General features: G+C 41.4%; 3 protein-coding genes and 1 long non-coding RNA gene across 5 annotated transcripts; 3 read left to right on the forward strand and 1 right to left on the reverse strand.

Moving 5' to 3' along the window:
• Positions 1 to 968: 968 nt before the first annotated feature.
• On the forward strand, positions 969 to 4,526 carry si:ch211-214j8.12 (uncharacterized protein LOC100000539 homolog). Its single transcript, XM_040155032.1, has 4 exons — positions 969 to 1,239; positions 1,668 to 1,834; positions 1,926 to 3,193; positions 3,720 to 4,526. The coding sequence occupies exons 1-4, from the start codon at positions 990 to 992 to the stop codon at positions 4,111 to 4,113; spliced, it is 2,079 nt and encodes a 692-aa protein (XP_040010966.1). The 5' UTR covers positions 969 to 989; the 3' UTR covers positions 4,114 to 4,526.
• LOC120805130 lies at positions 4,047 to 5,944 on the reverse strand. Its single transcript, XR_005709517.1, has 3 exons — positions 5,843 to 5,944; positions 5,004 to 5,097; positions 4,047 to 4,147 (listed from the first exon to the last, which is right to left on the reverse strand). It is a non-coding gene; the product is annotated as an uncharacterized LOC120805130 (long non-coding RNA).
• Positions 5,102 to 12,139, forward strand: entpd4 (ectonucleoside triphosphate diphosphohydrolase 4). Of its 2 annotated transcripts, none has more exons than XM_040155035.1 (13): positions 5,102 to 5,304; positions 5,665 to 5,792; positions 5,899 to 6,096; positions 6,186 to 6,391; positions 6,582 to 6,732; positions 6,889 to 6,992; positions 7,290 to 7,349; positions 7,561 to 7,691; positions 8,324 to 8,490; positions 8,603 to 8,927; positions 9,376 to 9,461; positions 9,575 to 9,736; positions 10,972 to 12,139. In XM_040155035.1, the coding sequence occupies exons 2-13, from the start codon at positions 5,785 to 5,787 to the stop codon at positions 11,204 to 11,206; spliced, it is 1,833 nt and encodes a 610-aa protein (XP_040010969.1). In that variant the 5' UTR covers positions 5,102 to 5,304; positions 5,665 to 5,784; the 3' UTR covers positions 11,207 to 12,139. The 2 variants fall into 2 exon arrangements, with proteins under 2 accessions (XP_040010969.1, XP_040010967.1); XM_040155033.1 differs by having other exon boundaries at positions 5,104 to 5,304; positions 7,561 to 7,715.
• A 3,024-nt stretch (positions 12,140 to 15,163) lies between these two features.
• slc25a37 (solute carrier family 25 member 37) lies at positions 15,164 to 22,202 on the forward strand. Its single transcript, XM_040154338.1, has 4 exons — positions 15,164 to 15,478; positions 19,683 to 19,911; positions 20,253 to 20,309; positions 21,407 to 22,202. The coding sequence occupies exons 1-4, from the start codon at positions 15,284 to 15,286 to the stop codon at positions 21,934 to 21,936; spliced, it is 1,011 nt and encodes a 336-aa protein (XP_040010272.1). The 5' UTR covers positions 15,164 to 15,283; the 3' UTR covers positions 21,937 to 22,202.
• The last annotated feature ends 309 nt before the right edge of the window (positions 22,203 to 22,511 follow it).

The raw sequence follows: 22,511 nt of genomic DNA on the forward strand, positions 1-22,511 counted from the left end.
ATCTTTTGATTTTGATTAAAGCATTAAACCAAAGCTATCAGCATGTCGTTATACCGCCTGAGGTGAGTGAAAAAGTATGTTGCTGGCTTTTAATCTAAGCACCCTTTACGTTTTAGGCAATCAGGGAAGATTTTTATGTTTTCAGTTTTGAATGTTATCTTTTTATTTACACACATAACATTAATGTCTCCAAGATGCCATAGAAAAAGAAAAAAAAAAAACATTTAGCCTGAAAAGTGCTTTCAGGTCGTTAGACAGGCTGTTCAATGACGTGAAATGTTTTGGAAAACGCCTATTGGCCCTGCGCAAGGCTCCGTTTTAGCCGCTCCATGGCCTTCGCCCTATATTTTGTCTTTCAGGAAGACATTACCTCTCAGGCCGTGCGCTGCAGCATCGCCAGTCACACCGTCGGTATGCGGTTGATTTAGGATCCGGCCCACGCGTTGGAGTTCGGGACGATCCACTGATTTATTCGCCGCAGCCTGCAAAGCCTGAGAGGGAGCGGATCCTATGCGACCACCCTCAGGGTCCAGTTACCCGCTGCACGACTCGCAGGAAGTGGTGTTGAGACACAAGTAGGTTAGTGCCAAGGTTGGCCACGTTTGCTTTTACTGTACAAAACACTGGCATTAATAGTAATCAGCTGTGTACAGTATATATCAGTAAGGGAAACTACACGTTATAGTGTCCAGCAGTAAATAATAATAATGAAATAGTAAATACTAATTATTTGTATTTGAACATTGATCTACAGTATATGAAAAACAGAGAGACAGGGATCTTCCGAACTTCCTTCTTCATACACAAGTGGGTTTTTTTTTTTTTTGCCCTTTTCTCTTCCTTTTCCATTTTTGATGGAAATGACGAGGACTTCCTCTCTGTCCTGTTGATCGTCTCATCGCCGCCCAGCGGCATCAGCATCTGCCTCCGCACTTCACCGATCCAGCGTCCACCCCGGCGCTGCGGCCACAGACGCCGCTGCCAATGCAATGCCTCTGTTTCGGGCCTCACCTGAACTTGTCGGGGCGAAGGCTCGGGCCGGGCGGAGGCGGGTGAGGAAAGTGGAGGGGATGGGGAGCTGCGGCGAGACAGATGACGGCGGCTCTGTCCCTCCGTTGGCACGGATGTGCCTGCTTAGCCTCGCTGACAACATGAAGGACGTGTGGGTGAAGGACTACGCTGTCCACTACCTGGATCAGTATTCATTCAGGCACATTATGGGGCCTTTCAACTTACTGCGTGAGTCTGTGAGGGCGTATTTAACAGGCAGCCGTAGAATACATACAGAAACGTCCCCTGCCTGCTCCCGCTTTGGCACTCCGGTTCGGGACGGCAGCACACCGGTGTGAATGTGAATAGTTTAAGTGACTGCACCATAAGTCAGTAATCACATCTTTGTCCATTAGCCACGTGAACTTTAGCAACTGCTGTATACTGATTCACCATATCAGCAAAATGACCGAGACGCAGTATAAATTAACATTAGAGTCTGTCTATAAAGGGAATTGAAAATTTTTTACTACCATGCAGATTGAGCCATGGTTGAGTATTAGACTCAACCAGTTCCCTTTTACAACTTCTCTCTGTCCACATATGAAATGATTTAGAGAGTGATTCATCACTTCTAGTCCTGCTACAATCCTTTCTATCTTTTACTCTCCCTGTAGCAGGTGAGCTGGTCGAGGAGCTCACGAGGCTGCTGTGTACCAGAAAGCAGTTGTCCCGGGCAGCTCTCCACCTCCTTCTGGTCCCCCAACTCCGTGGCCTGTCTCTGCAACGGTGTCCTGGTCTGGTCACCTCCGCCCTCTGTGCCCACATTACTGCACGTTGCCAGGTCGGATTGAAACCACTGTTTCCAACCAATTGTTTTTCTTCTGATGTGTTTGTGTCTGGTGCGTCTTTATATTTCTTCTTTTCTGTCTCAGGGTCTGTGGAGTCTGGATCTATCTGGAGCGCAGCAGCTGCCTTCAAAAGTCCTGTCTGAAACTCTCTGCTGTCTACCTGCCCTCCGCTCGCTCTCCCTGGCTGGGATGCCTTGTGACAGATCTGTCATCAGGACGATTGCCCAATGCTGCCGTTTGCTGCGCCATCTAGATGTATCTCACTGTCATTTCCTTTCCCCTGCTTCACTACTTCCTCTTGGAGGTGGGTCTTTCTGCTCATCATCTGCTATTCCTTCTAGCTCATCTTCTTGCTGCACCGCTACATCTCAGTCTCCTCTTTACCCTTTCTCCTCTGACCCCTCCTCCTCCTTTTCTGCACCCCTGTCTCCTCTCCCCCTCATCAGTCTAATGGCTCTGGATACTGGGTTTGGGGAACAAGATGGAGACCCTGTGGTGGCAGCAGCCTACCTACTCCTCTCCCTGCCTGGCCTGGAAAGAGTGGCCATGGAGGGCCTTGCCCAGGCCTGCTGTCTCATTGAGCACAAAGCGTTTAGCCAGACAGATGAGTTCACTGACAGAGAAGGAGTTCCGAGGCTGAAGGATGTGTGGAGGGAGAGGAGACACAGGCAGGGAATGGATAGTTGGACGAGGAAGAAGAGAGGAGGAGCAGCGGCAGTGGATGAGGAACATGAGGATGATGAGGAGAAGGAGAGGATATTGTGGGAAGGGTATGGTGGTGAGAGGGAGGATGATGGAAGTGGAGATGAAGGGCCAAGTTGCTCTTTGAACCAAGCAGAAGAAAAAAGGAGAGGGAGAGTTTTGTCACAGTCAGGTGACGAACAACTGATCTTGCGCCTAAAGGATGTCAAGGGCTTAACTTGTGACTTTCTGGACAGTTTAGGCCATTTATGTCCAGACATCTACTCCATATCTGTGACCGCTGATGATCATGAAGATACTAGAGGAAGAAGCCAGGGGACTGTGTTAGCTGCAGGCCTCCACACCTGGTCAGGCCAGCTACAGAACCTTTCAGTACACTTCCCAGGCGATCTGGTGGATCTCCTTCCTGCCTTGCAAGTTGCAGGCTCCTCCCTGGTCTCTCTCACCCTGGAAGAGGTGAAAACCAGCCCTCACACCCCTCTACTGGAGGTCATCAAGGCCTGTCCTAGACTCAGAGATCTGCTCATCTCTGCCGAGCCTCCCACCATGCCACAGGAAGAAGAAGAAGATCACGATCGGCGGGATAATCACGATCGGCCGGATGATCGGGATCTTCCACGGCTGCCTAACCTCCGCTCTCTCACACTCAAGTAAGGTTACTGTTGAGGTACACTAGATAGTACACTAGAAACTATTTGCCCCTGGTTGGGATTCCACATCAAAAATTGACCTACTGAGTCGGTGGATTTATTCGTGATACGGACTTCACATGGTGTCATGACTTTGACACAGCTGTGATGTGGCCCTGCAAGGGAACTGCTGATGTTTCTCACAGACCTAATACAAATCTTAGTCACGAGAGTAAAATGAAAATGGAGGCAATCTGGCATCAAACATCTATGTGCTTTAGTTTTATCTCTCAGGCTGATATGGCATCTATGTCATAGGGAATCGAATTAAGAAATTTCAATCGAATTATTTGTAGTAGGCTTCAAATGTTTTATGGGCACAGCCCATTGCATTAAACTCTGGCCTCACTTGAAGAAAGGGGGTATGTCTTAATTCTTGTAACAGATCAGTGTAATAATTTGATAAATACAGCAGATTAAAACTAGCTTGACTACCTATCAAAGTAATCCTCTTTGTATCCTTTGTTTTTCTTTCATATGTCTGCAGTTTCTCCTACATTCACAGCCAAATGAAGCCTGCCATGTCCTGGATGTCCCTGAAGAAGGGGCTCAGGTGTCTACTGACTGGTTCTCCTTTACTGGAGAAGCTCTCACTGGTCTCCCTGCCGTGCCCTCTGAACTGCGTCTTACGGGACGTACTGCGCATAGGGGACTTGGACCTGTATCTCTCTGCGGATTCCACAGACTTAGCTCCAGTGCCACTCGGACGGCTACAGCACATTGATTTGCTGCGGACAGATGTGAAGATGATAACAGTGAAAAATATAATGCAACAGAGCAAGAGACTCAAGTTTGTAGATGTGAGTTACTGCTGGCAAATCAGTCAGCTCGATTGGTGGGACTGCATGTCGTCCAGTAAAGTCAAAGTTGTCTGGGTGTAGTGAAGAGATGGCCAGCTTCCAATACAGGGCAACACTGTTGAAGGTGGATAAACAATGCTTTAAATTATTGAAATAAAAAGATACAATGCACACTTTCTACAGAGTCGATTGCAGTAGTATCTCAGCTTTTGTGACTATAACTCTATAGCTTTTGTTATTTCTGTAACACAGACACAGATTGATCTTTCAGACTGTTTTTGCGCTGATTGCACGTGCCTTTGATTCTTGTCTCAAATCAAAAGACATTGGACCTATTCCTACAGTGCCTGGGATGAATTGCAATAATTTTGTATCATCTGTATTGTGCTTTAAATCTTTTGACTATCATGTTTTTCTGAGGTAATGGTGCATCGAACAGACAACATGTAACTTATGCCTGAGAAACCCCATGGTAGGAACACTATCAATAAAGAAGTGGCAAATCTTTATTTCCTTGACTGTTGTTGTTCCTCTGTAAAGAAGGGACTAGTAGGAAGGAGCACCAGAGAAGAGGAACTAATTACAATATTGAGGTTAGATTACACCGGACTGGATAACACTGCATTTGGCAAGCATCAAAATTCAGATGTGCTTTAGTGGTATCATTAGAATTGTACACTATATCCATAACTCATTGCACAAGTTGTACAATGTAAGTATAATAATTCCGAATGTAAGAGGCAAAATACAACACCACAGAGCTGCATTACTATACCATATAGTATATTAGAATGTAAGAAAAAAACTGCATACTGCTAATTTAAGTATATATATTAAGTGAAACAAGGGATCCATGGAAAAAAAATGAGATACACATCAATGTCAGTTAATGGAAACAGAAACACTAAAGAGGGACCACTGGAAGAACGAAAGTCTGACGAATTTATTTATTTTTTTCTTCAGTTACTTACGAGGAACTTGGGACCTATCAAGTTGTTTTTGCCTGATTCACGTTCCACCAAGTGTCGGAAGTAAAGCCATTTAATCCTGGTTTGCAACTCGCCGCTAAATGGAAACGAAGGAGAAGAGAGGGTGTTGGGCGGTTTGCGTCGAACCATTTTGTCGCTCGCTATCCGGGCGACGCAGAGACGAAAATCGAACACACCGTAGACGGGACAACCACGTCACTCGGCGGAGACATGCCACATACTCGCTTGACGTTAGCCAGCGGTTAGCACCTGGCTGCTCAGGGGGACTTTCACTGCTTTGTTAGTAAGTACTATTAATCATTCCAAGGCCACGAACATATAACCTAACTGTGTGGACACTGACGATTCGTAAATATATGTCACATTCAGGTCTCTTGGCTGGCTCCTACAGTCACTCTCTACAGCTAACGCTAACTGCGTTATTTTTAACAGTAGTATATACCTGCGGTTCTTCCAATTTAGCTCATTGCCGTTTACAGTGTAAGTACATAAAGACTGCACATTACAGCATCGATAGCGAAGCGAGACCAGTACCGTCCACTAGTCCTAGCACTTCGTCTAACCTTAGGCCTTTCTCATAAAAGAGCGTAGAAGCTGCCTCGTAAATGTTAATCGAACGGCGTTAAAATTTCCCCCTCGAAAGGTCATGATGATAAGTGAGGAGAACGGGATGGAGCCGTGGAATAAGCCTAATCAGCCTCCTTCAGCCGACTGATTAATAAAATACGTTGAATAAACCCTCAAGTTGAAGACAATCCACACCATGGGAAGGTTGGTTTCATGTCATTTGTGGTAATGGAGTCCACACACCTTCCACATACCTGTGACATTTTAGGCATTCTTTGCTGAGGCTCTCCTTTCTTTTACCCGCTGACAGGATCAGCTTTTCGTGCCTTTTCCCAGCTTCATGGCATTTCAGCCTGTCATCCCAGGTTCTTCCTCGGCTCCTGATACCTTCCCTCAGACAGCTGCTCTTCATCGGCCTGGTGCTCTGCCTCATAGGACTACTTTACCTGCTGCTCGTCACTGGAAAGGTGCACGGCAGCTGGATCAGAAAGGAAAATCACTTCCACAGGTAACGTAACAGCTGCTGTTTAAGTGGTGAGCTCATAGTGAACGCAGGCAACGTTTCGTCAACATTAACAATTCTCTCCGGTTCAAAAGGCACTTGGCCAGGGTGACTGATGTGGACACAACGGACACAAGCAACCCCAACCTGAACTATGGCCTGGTGGTGGACTGTGGCAGCAGTGGGTCAAGGGTATTTGTGTACTGCTGGCCCCGGCACAATGGTAATCCCCATGAACTGCTGGACATTCGGCAAATGCGAGATCAACACCGCAAGCCAGTGGTCATGAAGATCAAACCGGGTAAGCTTCCCAGTGCTTGGCTTCTCATTAATCAAAGCATTATTTAAATGAGAGGGTATTAAATATTCGACAGTTAGCACAGTTTGGTTAAAGACTCGAATGATCAAATGTAATGTAAGACAAGCTGTCATAAGCGAGTCCATTCTAATGATATTACAATAAATTTGGTGTTTATTTTTATTCCTTGTAGGTATCTCTGAATTGGCGAAAACACCTGAGAAAGCCAGTAACTATATATATCCCCTGCTGAGCTTTGCAGCCCAACACATTCCCAAAAATAAACACCAAGAAACACCCTTGTATATCCTGTGCACAGCCGGAATGAGAATCCTTCCTGAAAGGTACAGTTCAGCCTAATGAGAATAATCTCTTAAAACTGTGTCTCGTAAAATGTAAATAAGACTGCATGAAATTTTCAGACCTCAGGTTTAAACAACAATGACTGAATTATACTGGAAAAAGGAAAACTATTATTGATGAAGTTTGTTTAATCTCAGTCAACAAGAAGCACTTCTTGAGGATCTGCGCACAGACATCCCAGTCCACTTCAACTTCCTCTTCTCTGATTCCCATGTAGAAGTGATATCTGGAAAACAGGAAGGTAAATAAAAGGAATAATAAAGATAGACAGGAATGAAAAGCAGTATTCTCAACTAAAATCTATTGCAGTTGCAGCTTAATTCAGCTTTATGACTTTAAAAAGAATTTTGATTGTGTTATAAAATATTTAATACAATGCAGTTGGTTCATCACTTCATGGGCGCTGACAGATTTCTAAGGGGCAGTAGGATTCTTCTCTGAATTGTAGACCTAATTTTTAATTTAAAACTGGTGCCACATTGACAATGCTGATAAAAGCTTATGCAATTACTCTGAAAATTGTTTTCATTGGTTTTAGGTGTCTATGCATGGATTGGCATAAACTTTGTCCTTGGAAGGTTTAACCATGTGCACAATGGTAAGAACCCAAGAAGGCAATATTTCATTGACACATGAATTTAAAAAGGTTACATTTTTTTGTTCTGCTTTTGCCACTAAACAGGCGATGTGCTACATATTAACTAATACAAGGACACTTGTGGGGAAAACAGGTCTCTAGTTACACAGTAATCATGTGATGTACCTTCCCTGCCTGACTGTCTTTGCCTCTCTCCTGTCGATCGTGCAAGATGGGGCAGCTGTCGTGGAGGTACATGTCCCAGGCAGCGATCAGCAGGAGGCGCTGGTGAGGAAAAGGACTGCCGGTGTCCTGGACATGGGCGGGGTCTCTACACAGATCGCATATGAAGTGCCCAAAACTGTAAGCTTTGCTTCTCCACAGCAGGTTATTATCCACAACCAATTCTGTTTTTGTGCTGTCTTTGGTTTTTGTCACTCACCCTTTGTTCTTCTCCCTCCTTCCAACCTCTGTCATTCCCTGGTTAATCCTGTATGCACCATTTTTGTCCCGTGGAGAGGATCTGCTCTCCATTCATCACTATTGAAGGCATACTGTAAGCCTGCTGCATGACTCCATAGCAGGATTTAGGACAGAGAACATTAAGTCATTCATGTAGAGACCATCAGATACAATGGAAGTTGTCAGTGTCAACATTCTTTGTTTGTGTTGTAGTGATTTGTGTACCGTAGCAGGTTTGGCATACACTGCTTGTCCTTTCTGCTATTTTTTTTTTTTCTTTACATCACATGAAGCTCAGCTGAATTTTTCACTGGTATGTTGTTAGGCAGTTTTAGCTTCTGCTCTTTGATATGTTGAAGTACATTAAACTAGACATTAATGTGGCCTCAGGCATAGGTGACCTGCTGTAGTAATCAATTAATGCGTTACATGTCAGCGCTGCTGTCATTTAGAAATGTTAAACACAAATGAATATGTGTGGGTTTATTAGAAGAGTGCCATCATTCCCAGGCTGATTTTTGTTTGTTCTTCAGGAGGAAGTTGCCAAGAACTTACTGGCGGAGTTCAACTTGGGGTGTGACGCACATCGCACAGAGCATGTTTATCGTGTTTATGTGTCCACCTTCCTGGGTTTTGGTGGAAATGCAGCACGCCAAAGATATGAGGAAAGCCTCATTAGAAATACTGACACGCGAAACAAGTGAGATCTGCAGCCAGACCTAATTGTTTGATTGACAGTTTTATTTCAAATGCTTCCTACCACTCAGTACACAGTATTTTGTGCGTTTACACTGTATTACTGGTTTATTCAGGATGTTAGGTCAGCATGTTGGTGAGACAACAGAGTCTCCCTTCCTGGACCCTTGTCTACCCACAGACCTGCAGGATGAGATTGGTCCATCTACGCAGAAGCTCTATCTGCGGGGCACAGGAGACTTTGACCAGTGTCGCCAGATTCTCCAACCATTCCTCAACCGCACCAATGAGACCCGAACCTCCCTCAGTGGTATCTACCAGCCTGCCATTGACTACAGCAACAGTCAGTTCTACGGCTTCTCTGAGTTCTACTACTGCACGGAGGATGTGCTGCGCATGGGCGGGGATTATAACGCTACGAAATATGCCCAGGCAGCTAAGGTAAAGCTGCATAGGAAATGCAGTGTTATTGCTGTTAAAAGAACCATTCTCTATAAGTGCCTTTTAAAATTTTTAAAATAGCTCGTTATCACACCACGACTGGCTATTTTTATTTTGCTGTGTTCAAGACATACAGTTTTTCTTTCTCAAACTTTTTTCACTGACCATTTGAAATAAGGATTTTGAGACCATCATGGCTTTTATGTTTTGCGAGGTTGTTGGTTTACTTTCATTGAAGTAAAATGGAAGTACAGTATCTGATTTAAGCTAGGGGTTAGGATAGTTACAAAACAATGCTGTTTTTCACCACCAATTCATACAGTATTCTGTTAATACATACTCAATTGGTGAATTCCATCCCTGACTGGCCTTTGAAGTATAATGTTATTGTAGTTTAATAGTATAAATGTTTGGGAGCAACAGAAGCTAATGGATTATTTATTTACAGAGTTACTGTGCCACCCAGTGGAAGACTCTGAGGGAGCGCTTTGACTCTGGCTTGTATGCCTCACATGCTGATCTTCACAGACTGAAGTAAGTCATACAGGATTGTTGAGCTCAACTAACCACCTGGTCACACGCCCAAAAAAAGCAATTGCAAGTTTGGACAAGAATGTTTATCAATGGCTTTATGTTTATGTCTACAGGTACCAGTGTTTTAAATCAGCATGGATGTATGAAGTATTGCACTCAGGCTTCTCTTTCCCAAACAATTATAAAAACCTTAAGACTGCCCTATTGGTCTATGACAAGGAGGTCCAGTGGACTCTTGGAGCTATACTTTACAGAACAAGGTTTCTGCCTTTGAGGTAAGATAGTTTTTTTTTAATCACCTGTGGACCATTCTCATTCCTTTTACTATTCAAGCCTTAAGTAATGTTAGCCAGCAAAAATGATCTTCTTAAATCCCATCTAGTTAAGTCTATTCTTAAGTGTAAGCGGAGGAGTTATTGTTTAGTCTTCAGAGTTGCCTTTGATAACATCACACTCTTATTTTGAACATGAGTGAAGAGTTGAAACAGTGGATTGGCTAGTTAACAGGCACAGCACTAAGGCTTGCAGAAACGGTGGCTTTTTACTGCCTTTGGCATTAGGACGTAAATTAGACGTGAGGATACATATCCTAACTGTGTAGAGAAACTCTGGTAAAGCCTCCTAAAATGACAAATTATGGACACTTACACAAGAACCACCTGTGTCTATCAATGTAATGATCCTGGAGACTTATTAATGGACTATTTAGAAAAATTAATTAAAAAAAAAAAATTTTAAACAATCCTATACATGGCAGTCTAGCTCTTCATTAAAAAAGAAAAGAAAAAAGGAAGTAGTCTGATAACTATTTATTTATTTGTCATAAAACATAGTAAGTACAACTCTGTGTGTGTGATACGAATTCAGCATTTTCTTCCACCAGATCTAGATTATTATCTGGATCTGCACCAAATTGTAAAAAGTCATAGATCTCAACACCAAAAATACATCTTGATTTTTTTTTTTTTTTTTTTTTTTTTAAATGTCAAGATCCATACATTATTTTACTGAGGGAGAAAAAAAAAATCCTGAATCCGCCCCTTTTACCAGATCCGCACCAAAATATAATGAGTTCTTCCCTGGCCTGTGCCCCATCCCTCCACCAAGTTTGGCGCAGATCAGTTCAGTGCTTTTTACATAATCCTGCTAACAAAACAAAAAAAAACAACAACGGCTGAAAACAATCTCCTTGGCAGAGGTAATAAGTTCACATGTGTTGTTACCATTTGGGGGAAAAAAAAAAAAAAAAAAGATCCAGCTTACTCTGAATAAGTTTGCAGTTTAGAAGGTTTGAGCCTAATCTCCTGTTGCTCAAAGAGCAGCTCAACAGAAATTTATCAATCTTAAAAAAAAGATCATCTATCAAATCAAACTTCCTTAGGTCTTAACATATAATGAACAGGGCCCTAAATTAAACTTTTCTATGCACATTATCTCTTTGTTCAAAGCTAGTCTAATATGTGTGGGCTCTTGTTTGTTTGTTTGTTTTGTTGTCTTTGGCCTCTTCCAGGGACATCCAACAGGAAAGCCTGAAAGGAGCACACTCTCACTGGCGGCACAGCTTCTCCTTTGTCAACAACCACTACTTATTCCTGGCTTGTTTTTTCATTGTGCTGTTGTCTATAATGTTGTACTTACTGCGACTCCGCCGCATCCACCGGCGCACGGCACAACGCTGCACCCCCTCCTCTGTACCGTGGCTGGAAGAGGGCCTTGGCTCACCCACACTCCCTATCAACCTCTAAACTTTGTAGAGCGTAAAGTCTGGGCAGCATGTCTGACTTTCAAAAGCCAATCTTCACTCCTTTCTCTCTGAAGCTGTCTGCTTGTTCTTTCTTGAGAGATTGTAGTTAGATTTGGACAAATGAGGAAGATCTTATGTGAGTCTTCAGGCTTACCTGAGCCAGTGTTTGTGTCTAAGTTATTTTATTAACATTGACGTGTCTTTTTTAGAATTCTTGTTCTTGCCTGTCACACACTCCTTTGTCAATTTCAAATGGCAGCTGTCTCCAGGTGTCTTCTATTTTATTTCTAAAAAAGACAAACACAGCGGTACTTTTCTCACTAGGTTATATTCCATACCCAAATACATATGTAATCTATACTTTGACTTTCACAAAGTTGGACAAATACACTTAAGTGGCAATGTGTTTTATTTTGAATGTGTGGGCATTTACCTTTCTTTATGCCTTTTATATGTGCATGATCAGATTTTTCTTTTTTTCTTTTCAAAAGAAACCTCAAATGCAATACTATTTATAATTAGTGGAAGGAGCACTTTGTAATGCAGTTGAGAATGACACTGCACAGCACTTCCCAGCTGGTATGGTCTTTTTTTGTGTGTGTCTTTCCTAAATTGTTATGCCTCTAGTGCAATACGTGTCTTGTCACTGTTGGGAGGTTCTTCAAAACACATCTGCTCTTTTGTGTAGAGTATCAGTCTCTCTAAAAGCCCTGCTGAAATTCTTATGTTGGGTTATCTGACTATTATGTTGGATACCGCTGCATATATTATTTTGGGCTTCATTTTCAGAAGCTGTCATATCACTGCTGTGAGGGGATTGTAAATGAAAGTACATGCCCCACTATTTATATGAAAATTGTCTAGTGAAATGTTTGCACAGATGAATGCGAAATAAATGTCACATTAAAATTCAGTAACAGAAGGTTTTATGGAATACGTTTCTGGCTGTTTATTTCATGAGGAGGAGCTCAGGCTAAACCAATGGTGTTTGTATTTCCCTGAAGTGAATCTGAAATGAATAAGCACCAGCCTCTCTGTCACGGAAATGGTAAGAGTTTATCCAAATGTGCTGTAAAGGTTTTGGTAGTTGGTATTTGAGATGAAATGCTGCATGAGAGCATCAATCCATTTCAGTAATCTGCATGCAGCTACATGACCGCAGAAGCTGAGTACAGGTTCCGTGTGTGATAGCTGTGCGGAGGCATCCTAAGAGACGTGTGCTTAGACCGCTGCCTGTCTTTTCACTGGCAATCTGACCCTAGGCAAGGCTGCTGGCAATGAACATGGGACAGTAATAATTTAAAATGTACAGCATGTGAGGGTCATCAGCTGTGGAAGAAAACTGCTGGATTTAGATGAGTGAATTTCTCCTCCTAGGCTTCTCACAGTATTGAGTTTTTGCCATCACTGGTGCGTTTTTGTGACAATATGTAAAGTGACCAATGCATTATCCCGGTTATCCAGTCAAAACACAATGCAACGCCAGTTGGTGTGCTGTGCGAGGGAAGTGTTAAAACTTGATGCACTGCATGTGGGACACAGTAGACCATCCTGTGTGGTCTCCACAAGATGGTATTTGTAACCTTCATACATTGCAACTTCTACAGTAAATCGATTTATTGTTGCACTTACAGATTGTCCACATACAAAATATTAGGTAAACAACTCACATATTTGCTTGTTCTGTTGTACCTATGATTTGAACTTAATACATGGTCTATTTCACAGCCAAATGGCAGAGTATGAGCCTTGTAGTTAAGGGTAAAGAACAGGGTTTTAACGGTTTTACCTCAATCATACCTGTGTGTCAAAGTGTATGATAAAGTGGCGATCATAGACAGTAGGTAACTTTCACTATTAGAAGGTTTTCACGGCCATTCTTACAGCTCTTGACTGTAGCTTCCCTTGTGAACACGTGAGTATCAACTTTAACAACACTGCTTGAACAAGTGGCTCTTGAGTCAGTGCTGAGTCACTGATGTGTCACACTGGTTCGCCGACATACCCACAGAGACACTGCAGTGTGCTTTGTGTGTAGAGGTTATGTTTCCGCCAATGCTGAGTGACACAGGATAGTTAATAGATCAACTTCAACTCAGCCCCTGTAAAGATAATTAGTACAGTTTACTTTCAATATAATAATATAATTCACAAATCAAATATTCTGACTAACAGATAGTTCCCAAATGGAAGGAGGCAAATGTTCAGATCTCTCGCTGTTGTGTAAAATGGAGAATGGGTTGACAGAGAACCACTAAATCTTTAGTATGTTGAGTCTAATTAGGCGATATCCTAAACACAAACTGGCATCCAGTTGGATATTAGGGTGAAATTTAAACTTCAAGCCTGCAACAATAGAATGGATGGCACGGCCAAAAAAAAAACAAAACCCATAAATTATTGAGAATAAGATGTAATGAGAAAAATGTGCAGACGTTCATTTAATCTTATAAAGATGGCTGGTATCTAGCAGGGTCCTTGAACTAATTTAATTGGACAATTAACTTGAACCTGTGAGGCAGGATCATCTAATGTACAGGTCTGAAGGTGTAGTAACAGTGTCCTGTTTCTTATTCAGGAACTGAAACTAAAGCATGAGTGTAGTGCACCCTTTTGCTAAGAGGCTACCGTTTTCACTCTAGGCTATTTCATACGACTGTTCACAATACGTGAAGTTGGGATGATGTGTGCAGATCAGCATGTTCTAATTTAAGAGGGTTACAGGTGAGAGAGTGGTGTAAGGTTGTTGTGTAAGCTCACTTCATTTAAAAAAAAATAAAGTGAACTTAACCCCAGTAGCAGCCGAATGTCTTTCTATTGATTTAAAAATGAATATAGTTCAATACTGCATAAACTAAACAACAAATTAAAAAAAAACACTACACATGCAAATTAGAGAGAGAAGGTGTTGTATTTAAAAGGTGTGTCTAGACAAAGAAATAAGCAACAAAACAATTGTTTAAAAGAAAGAATTCTGTCATGTCTGTTTATGGGGGGTTTTTTTTGTTTTTTTTGGGCTGTGGGCAGATGTACACTTTACAACCCCCTGTGATGGAAAGTAACAAATTACATTAACTTAATATATGCACTTTTAGCTACTGTATTCTCCTTCAGTATTTCTGCTTTTGCCACGTTATATTTATATTGCACAACATTCCAGAGGGAAATATGGCACTTTTTGCTCCCCCACATGTATTTGAGAGCTCTACTTACTAGTTACTATGCAGTCCTTTGACATTTTATTTACATACATACATAAAATACATATGATCAGTTTATAAAATATGATGCAGTGTTCTTGATCAAATAATCAGACAATATAGAAAGGAGTTAAAACTGGCTTCATCTTGACCAACTACAACATGATGCTTACATGTTAATGCATCAGTAATAATACTGCAATACATTATTAATATAACTCTCTGGAAGGGGCCATTCTGCATAATGCTTACTTTTGATAAGCAACTGATAATTCATTTCACCTCTGTACTCTTACTTGGGGAAGGACTTTTACTTGTAATATTTATACTGTAGTACTGAAGTTTATACTTTTGCTGAAATAGCCTAAGAATCTGAGTAATTTTCTTTCACCACTGGTAAAACCATATTCAATATGAGCAAACCACAAGTTGGAGATATATCCTAATGAAAAAGGAAAGTTGTACAATACCTCTACAATGTTAATGAACAGATGCTGTCTGATAAGGAGACCAAACCTACTTATCTATCCAAGCAGGACTGTGCGATTACACTTTAGTCAAACCCATTCAAAAACTCCCAGAGAGAAAGCAGTAGCAAGCAGGGATGCAAAGAAACCGACTTAAAAGCAGGGCTGTGAAGTGTCAGAGGAATCTACCACGGAAACTTCTCATTGGTTGCCTCGAATCAAGAGCCCGCCCGATTGTTGAATATCTGGTACATGATTGGACCACATTCGCCTGGGACGCGCCCCCAGCTGCTAACGTCACACGGGCGCTGGAACTCCACTAAGTAGTGGTGATGTTGTGGTTGTCCATGCCGCTAACACCTCTCTGCGCGTTATCTTGCACAGAAGAACCAATGTGAGAGCTCACCACGCATGGAGTTGACCTCGGACCGTGTGGTGGCAACACTTGAGATGTCGCAAATCAAAAGCGAAGACGATGAGCCTTTTAACAGTGACGGTGACTACGAGAGCTTGCCACCTCATGTCTCAGTGGCGACCCACATGACAGCGGGAGCTGTGGCTGGCATACTGGAGCACACGGTGATGTACCCCGTGGACTCTGTCAAGGTAATGCACACGGAGGCGGCTCAGCAGTAAATCACGCTTGTTTTGCCACCATAGCTCATTCACTGACTAGCTTCACACCACTGCTGACTGTGCCGACAGTCTGCTATCGACCGCTAGCAAGCGTTAGCTATAAAATGTTCAAGCAGTCCATCCATAGTTAGCCTCAGTGTTAGCTAATTCAAGCACGACAGCCTGTTTGCGACAAGTACACTTAACAAATGAATAAAGCTTGCCAGTATAAATTAAATCGGAATTAAAATACCACGTGTTGGCTAAACCGTGCAATTAGTGGCAGTTCTACTATTTTTCCCTTCCTTTTTCGATGTAACCGTTAACTTTGTTACCATAGCAAGCTTGCTGAACGCCCACTGTAACCTGAATTTACCTAGTTTAATCTAGTTAAAAAGGTTAGAACAAAGTTATCGCCTTTTTAATCATGGGCTCATTTTGCTGTGCTATCCCAGTTTTTTTGTTTTTGTTTTTTTTCCCCTCAGTCACAGTTTGGTTGTTTTTTTTTTTTTTTTTGGATCATGCAGTGAAACGAAATTAGTTATCCAGACTTTCTCTATTACTCACGTAGGGTAAGTGAAGGTCAAGTACGCGGCTGGACTGTAATAAAAGCCTTGAAATTTTAAAACTAGTTTTATCGCCACGATACCGCCATTCTTAAATGATGAGCAATAACTTTTTACAGTGGGGCTAAACTCTGTAGTGCAGTTACGAAGTGTATTTTTTGGCCACTTATACATGCACTGACTTAGGTCAGCTGTATCCCCGTTCAATAGAGACTCATTACTTTAAATTCCCATGATTGCAATAATAAATCAACACTAAATTTAAATTGTTTATGATCTAGACATGTTATATTTAATGGATTAGATTTAACTTAACAAATAACAGCAAAGTGAATATACAGTAGATATATGTAAAAATAAATGAATGTAAAGAATTTGATAATAAACCAATGGGTTAGTACTAGTAAATAGGGGTGTAATTCTTGTTATGTACAAAATAAACAAAAATGCAATTTAGAAAATGTACAGTGTAAGTGATAGGGCTTTATTCTGTGCTTGTTAGAGACCAACCAATGCGTAGCAGAGCTGAAACAGTTAGTTGATTAATTGATTAGTTGATTGAAACAAAAATTCATCTACCCCTATTTCTCCTTTTTTTGGTTTTTTGTTTTTTTTAAATAATCGTTAACTTAATATCTTTGAGATTTGGACAGTTGATTAGTTTTAACAAGACATTTGGAGACATCACTTTTGGCTCTTTGAATTTGCAATGGGCTTTTTTCATTATTTTTTGACACAAGGATTAATCGACAACCAAGAAAATAATATGCAGAACGATCGATAATGGAAAAAAAATTGTTCGCTGCAGCCCTAATTCAGAATACATATAAATGTGCTTCCGATTTTGGTTTATCACTGAGGAACTCATTCTTCTTTCTTCAAATGCGATGGGGTTCTTAAATATTTTGGAGATAGGAAAATAATGAACATCCTATTACCATCTGACGTCAATTATACTCACATTAGTAACAAGGAAGAGAAAAGTTGATTCTGAGTATATTTTGATCAAAAAGTCAGTTTTGATGTGTTGACTGAAACTTTTCACAAAAAAAACTTGCGTGTCAAGTTGCAAACATGTGACAATGCCCAGGTGTGTTTTTTAAGTAAAATACAGTGGTTTTCACAGAGGTACACAGATCATGATTTACATTTTGAATTGTTTGACCAGAATTGATAATACAAATTCTTGGCCGGAATCACATGAGTTCATAAACAGAGAAACCCCTCCTGACTCCAGCACATTGTATGGCTGGTGTCTCAACAAATTTGTTGACTAACGAGTGCCATATTGAAGTTAAAGGCTGTTGTTGAAGTTAAGTAACTAAATGAAAATGTTTTTTTAAGCTTGTTAAAAATTGGCATGTGTCTGCAAAGTAAATCGCAAACTGTTGATTGTGACCCTTGCCCGTGCAATCCTCTTTTTTTTTTTCTTTTTTTTTTTCTTTTCTTTTTTCTGCTCAGCTATTGTTTTTTTAACAATGTAGTGTTGTTTTGATAATTCGGCGTGCTGCTCTACCCCAACAATAATCTTGGTGTGGCACAGACAACTGCAAATATACTGCAAGAAAAAAAAGTCATTATATCCTCTTTGCTTCAGTGTCAAAGTCTTGACAACTTTCCAAAAAAACCCATAGACCTTTATTACACAAACCACTGTTGCCATTTCCTCTTGAGGTTACTAAATTTTCACAAGCACCTTCCAGCTGCTCCCCATTTAGTTGGATCAGTGTGTGTCTAGAGTTTAAACATAACCTGTTGTGAAATTTCAGCGGATCTAAACTGATGAAAGAGCTAATCATGGTTCCCATTTTTCCTATTTATATCGACAACTGCAATATATGAAATAGAAAAAACCGACATCTAAAACACAAGAGACAGACTCAAAAGCATTTCTTTCCAGCTTGAGATCCTAAATTAGTAGTCTGGTTGATGAAGTAATGAAATGATTTCTCACATAGAAGTTGAGATGAGTTTAGCAGAATGTCCATTTTTATAAGACTTGGTGTATTTATTTTGAGTTTCGGTGTTCATTGAATAGTGGTAACAATCCACCTAATCTATGTTTCAGCCTCCCAGTAAAGATCAAGACACGTCTTGGACTCAGGGAGTAGCCTGTGCTAAAGCTAGGAGGGGGATCTTATCGGTGTTGTGCACATTTGGAATCAGCCTCGCACAGTGAAGGGTGTGTGTATGCAATTGCTCTTCTGTCGTGTTGATTAGTAAACGGCCATAGAACCACAACTGCCAAAGCTAAATTAAAAAGAGGATAATGTGTTAGGTGAGAAGGTTTCCTTTTCAGGATGCTTGAATGGATACACTGGTGTTTGCTACCTGTTGTTACCTCACCTGACCGTGACAGTTAAAAACTGGACCAGGACTTTATTTTTAAATCAGTAGCTGAAAAACTAATGATCATCTCATCTGCCTACATGTCCTAAAGTTAGTCCTCAAAGTACTGGACTTAGTATTTCACTACGTTTCAGCTCCTGTCTTAACAGTTTCTTATACTGTCGTGTTAGGTCCCTGGCTAAAACAAATCTTTCACATCCATATTTTAAAGCTGATACCGATTTCAAATTTTTAAAGTTAAAAAAATCTTCAAATGATATGTCAGCCAAAAGCCATTTTACGAGTGAAAGATGAACTCAGTGCTCTCTAGTGGTCACTGTCAATGCAATGTGCCATGTGCAGTGTTAAATCATTCGGCCATCACACCCTGCTTTAACATCCCATCATAGACCAATAAACCAGTAATGTTGGCTCTTTTAAACCATAACCATAATCTCTCCCCAAATTTCTTTTATTTTGAATCGTTAAACTTTGAGTATTAATCTCAGGCTTTTGGTTACTGAAGAAGTACCTGTGTTGTGTTTTTAAGTACATGAGATGTCTTTTATCATCAGGCATTCACTGCTCACTAAAAACAGAGCACAGTCTGAGGATACAGTTGGAACTGCCTGTAGGTTACATTGTCCCCAGCATAATTTAAGATTCAGATTTGCTGTAGAGCAAACTGATACTGGCATTTTTAACTAGTTTCATCTGTCGAGGACCTCACTGATAGGCTTGAATATAGAATTCATATTAATGCCTCTGTCTTCAAAAGAACAGTGCAGAAATTCAGCCACAAAAATTTAAAATGTAAACTATGCTACCAGGTTTTGTGTGCCCCAAGTTCCCAAAGCTGTATCAAACGGAAACGTAATTGATACTTTATTGTCAAACCAAAGGAAGGAAACACATGGGAACATGCTGAGGAAGATAGACTTGGCCTATCTCCTGAGTCAGCCCCAGATCTCCTCGCAAATAAAAACATGCTTTGTGCTGTCCAGATAACTTGGCATGGTGGAGTAAAACAAAGAGCTGCCACAGCCTCCCACACCAGCCTTGCGAGAGACACACATCACTCAGACAGGCCCTCACTGCTGCCAAGAGCACTTGGAACAATGTGAGACTATTGCAAGGAACAATGCATCAAGAAATCATAATTGGTGCCCACTTTAAAGCCACTCACGGTGCCGTTCATGCAGAGCCCTAACTTTTACGCTTGGGTGCTTTAACTGTCATCAAATCTAACCAAAGTGGAACAAATGAAAAGCAGTGGTTTAAATATGTCTTAATTTTCCCAGACGAGGATGCAGAGCCTGCAACCAGACCCGAATGCACAGTACAGGAGTGTGTATGAGGCTCTGAAAAGGATCATCCAGACAGAGGGGATCTTCAGACCGCTGAGGGGCCTCAACATCACCATGATGGGAGCGGGACCTGCCCATGCGCTCTACTTCGCCTGCTATGAGCGGGTCAAACGGTCACTAAGTGACGTCATTCAGAGTGGAGGCAACAGCCATTTAGCCAATGGTATGGGTTCCTACGTCTCAACACAAATCACTTCATTGTCATATTAACTTCTTCACTCTAGGCCAAGCAACATGGCCTGGAGGAGTGTAGTAAGGATAAGTCATGTTAATGCCATATCCTGTTTACAATGGCAAGGACAAAGCCATATCCCAAAAATGAAAAATCCAAACATGATATCTGGGATGTGTGGCTGTTTTTTTGCATGTGAACACCAGGTCCTCTACCAGAATAAGGCTCATGTTTTTGACAAAAGTTGTTACAGTTCTTTTTGTTTGTTGTTAAACTTCTTCTAAATGCAGTCACTGGTTTAGACTAGACAAAACCTGTTTATCTTTTAACAGGTATGGCAGGTAGTGTGGCCACTGTTCTCCATGATGCAGTCATGAACCCAGCTGAAGGTAAGAAACAAAATTCTAAGAAGGTTCTTCCTTGGTGGACGGCACGATGGTGCACTGCTCAGCACTGTTGCCTAGCAGTAAGAAGGCTCTGTGCTCAAACCGGTGCTCCGGTTATCTCCCACAGACCGAAAAACATGCATGTCTGTTGGCCTTACTTGGTGATTCTAAATTGTCTGTAGGTGTGAATGTGAGCAGGAGTGGTTTTATGTCTCTCTGTGTGAGCCGTGTGATAGACTGGCAACCGGTCCAGGGTGTATCCCGCCTCTCGCCCACTGTCAGCTTTGATAGGCTCCACCCCGAGACCCCTCCAAAGGATAAGCAGTATAGCTAATGGATGGATGGGCGGCCTTTAAAGGATAAATGTGACAATATTCTATTATTGTTCTTCTCTCAGCAAATCCCATGAAAAAACAAAACCCACAATAAATCAGTGCTACAAATGATCTATGAATTGATGGCACTATCTGTGTATCTAATGCCCAATATACTTTATTCTTATGTGCCATACAACTCCATTGTTGTCCAAAAACATCAATAAGCCACACTGTTGCGCTGTGGGACATGTTCCTTAGTTGTAGTTTATCTTGAGACATTCCCACATACACCGTCCTGCTGCAGTACATGCTCACTAGATGCACCAAATGTGTATTAATTTCAGCTCCATTAGGAGCAAAAGAGCTTGGGGCAGGTTGCCATAAACAAGTTAGGTAGGTCAGACAGACAAACGAACGCATTTTCGGTTTTGGTCTTTTCGTGGGACATATTAACAGAATGTAGAATAATGCCAGCTCTGTCCCTTTGAAAACAGGGAATATTAACACTGTCTTGGACTGTACTGGCCAGCACAGTATTATTAGTGAAATGATTGATTTGGTTCACACTTGCCAGTTAGATAAACTTTGGCATCATCCACCTGCAGAGTTAAGTTGTGTACTTTCATCTCTTCTTGTTTCACACATGTCTTTTGGTCAAGTATAATGATGATCGTTGATAATTGTCTGACTTGCCAGTTAACCTATTTAAAACATAAAAAATACTGGTTATTTTTCAAATATAACAGTTATTTTTTTGGTTCTTTGTTTCCTTCCATAACTCAGTGGTAAAGCAGAGGATGCAAATGTACAACTCTCCATATCGAGGACTTTTGGACTGTGTTCGGACAGTAACGCGTACTGAAGGCATTGGGGCCTTCTACCGCAGCTACAGCACACAGCTGACCATGAACATCCCCTTCCAGGCCGTTCACTTCATCACCTACGAGCTGATGCAGGAACAGTTAAACCCCCAGAGACATTACAACCCTGGCAGCCACATAGTGTCGGGAGCAGCAGCGGGAGCTGTTTCCGCAGCAATAACCACTCCACTTGACGTGTGTAAAACGCTGCTCAACACACAAGAGAATGTAGCGCTCAACTCCATGAACATCAGCGGCCACTTAACAGGAATGGCTAATGCCTTCAGGACAGTCTACCGGCTTGGCGGTCTGGCTGCCTTCTTTAAAGGTGTCCAAGCAAGGATTATATACCAGATGCCCTCCACTGCCATTGCCTGGTCAGTGTACGAGTTCTTCAAGTACTTCCTGACGAAGCAGCAACTGGAACAAGAGGCAGGACCTGGCCCGCTGTAATGGAAACTGTGTTGGAGCAACTGACACCTAGACTGATGAAAGAAAGCTCCAACCTGACGGTGTGCGAGCTCAATGTGTTTTTTCCATTGTTAAAATAACATCAGTTATTGAGTAACCCAGAAGTCATCGTGGTAGAGGTGTGGCAGAGAAGGGCACTTCTTGCTACTCATTTACCTAAGTTTGTGTGTGTTTTTGAGTTGGGATTATATTGCACAGTAATATAATATGCAGACAGATGACCTCATAAAAGTGTGTGTGTGTGTGTGTGGGGGGTATATATATATATATATATATATATATATATATATATATATATATATATATATATATATATATATATATATTTTTTTTTTTTTTTTTTCCTCCCCCCACACAAACACACTTTTGAGTATCATCTTCCTCCTCCACAGACCCATCAACCACAACTCTCCAAACTCTTTTCTACATGTGGTGACTGTATAATTGAGTTTGTCTTGAATGATGTTTATAGTTCTTAATATTGGAACTTTTTATTTATTTTGTTAGCTTTCCGAGCTTGTATTTTATAGATGCGGAAGAAACACAGTGGTGTTTGT

Source organism: Xiphias gladius, chromosome 19, assembly GCF_016859285.1.
Source record: "Xiphias gladius isolate SHS-SW01 ecotype Sanya breed wild chromosome 19, ASM1685928v1, whole genome shotgun sequence".
Taxonomy (NCBI): Eukaryota; Metazoa; Chordata; class Actinopteri; order Istiophoriformes; family Xiphiidae; genus Xiphias; species Xiphias gladius.

What these genes read in the sequence shown, in the direction of transcription:
- entpd4 (XM_040155033.1), top strand. An exon ending in AAGGAAAATCACTTCCACAG is followed by an intron (nt 6,097 to 6,185) that starts GTAACGTAACAG and finishes CCGGTTCAAAAG; the next exon opens with GCACTTGGCCAGGGTGACTG. An exon ending in AATATGCCCAGGCAGCTAAG is followed by an intron (nt 8,928 to 9,375) that starts GTAAAGCTGCAT and finishes ATTTATTTACAG; the next exon opens with AGTTACTGTGCCACCCAGTG.
- si:ch211-214j8.12 (XM_040155032.1), top strand. Translation starts at nt 990, where the DNA reads ATGCCTCTGTTTCGGGCCTCACCTGAACTTGTCGGGGCGAAGGCTCGG. An exon ending in GGGGCCTTTCAACTTACTGC is followed by an intron (nt 1,240 to 1,667) that starts GTGAGTCTGTGA and finishes CTCTCCCTGTAG; the next exon opens with CAGGTGAGCTGGTCGAGGAG. An exon ending in ACATTACTGCACGTTGCCAG is followed by an intron (nt 1,835 to 1,925) that starts GTCGGATTGAAA and finishes TTTCTGTCTCAG; the next exon opens with GGTCTGTGGAGTCTGGATCT.
- slc25a37 (XM_040154338.1), top strand. Translation starts at nt 15,284, where the DNA reads ATGGAGTTGACCTCGGACCGTGTGGTGGCAACACTTGAGATGTCGCAA. An exon ending in ACCCCGTGGACTCTGTCAAG is followed by an intron (nt 15,479 to 19,682) that starts GTAATGCACACG and finishes TAATTTTCCCAG; the next exon opens with ACGAGGATGCAGAGCCTGCA. An exon ending in AGTCATGAACCCAGCTGAAG is followed by an intron (nt 20,310 to 21,406) that starts GTAAGAAACAAA and finishes TCCATAACTCAG; the next exon opens with TGGTAAAGCAGAGGATGCAA.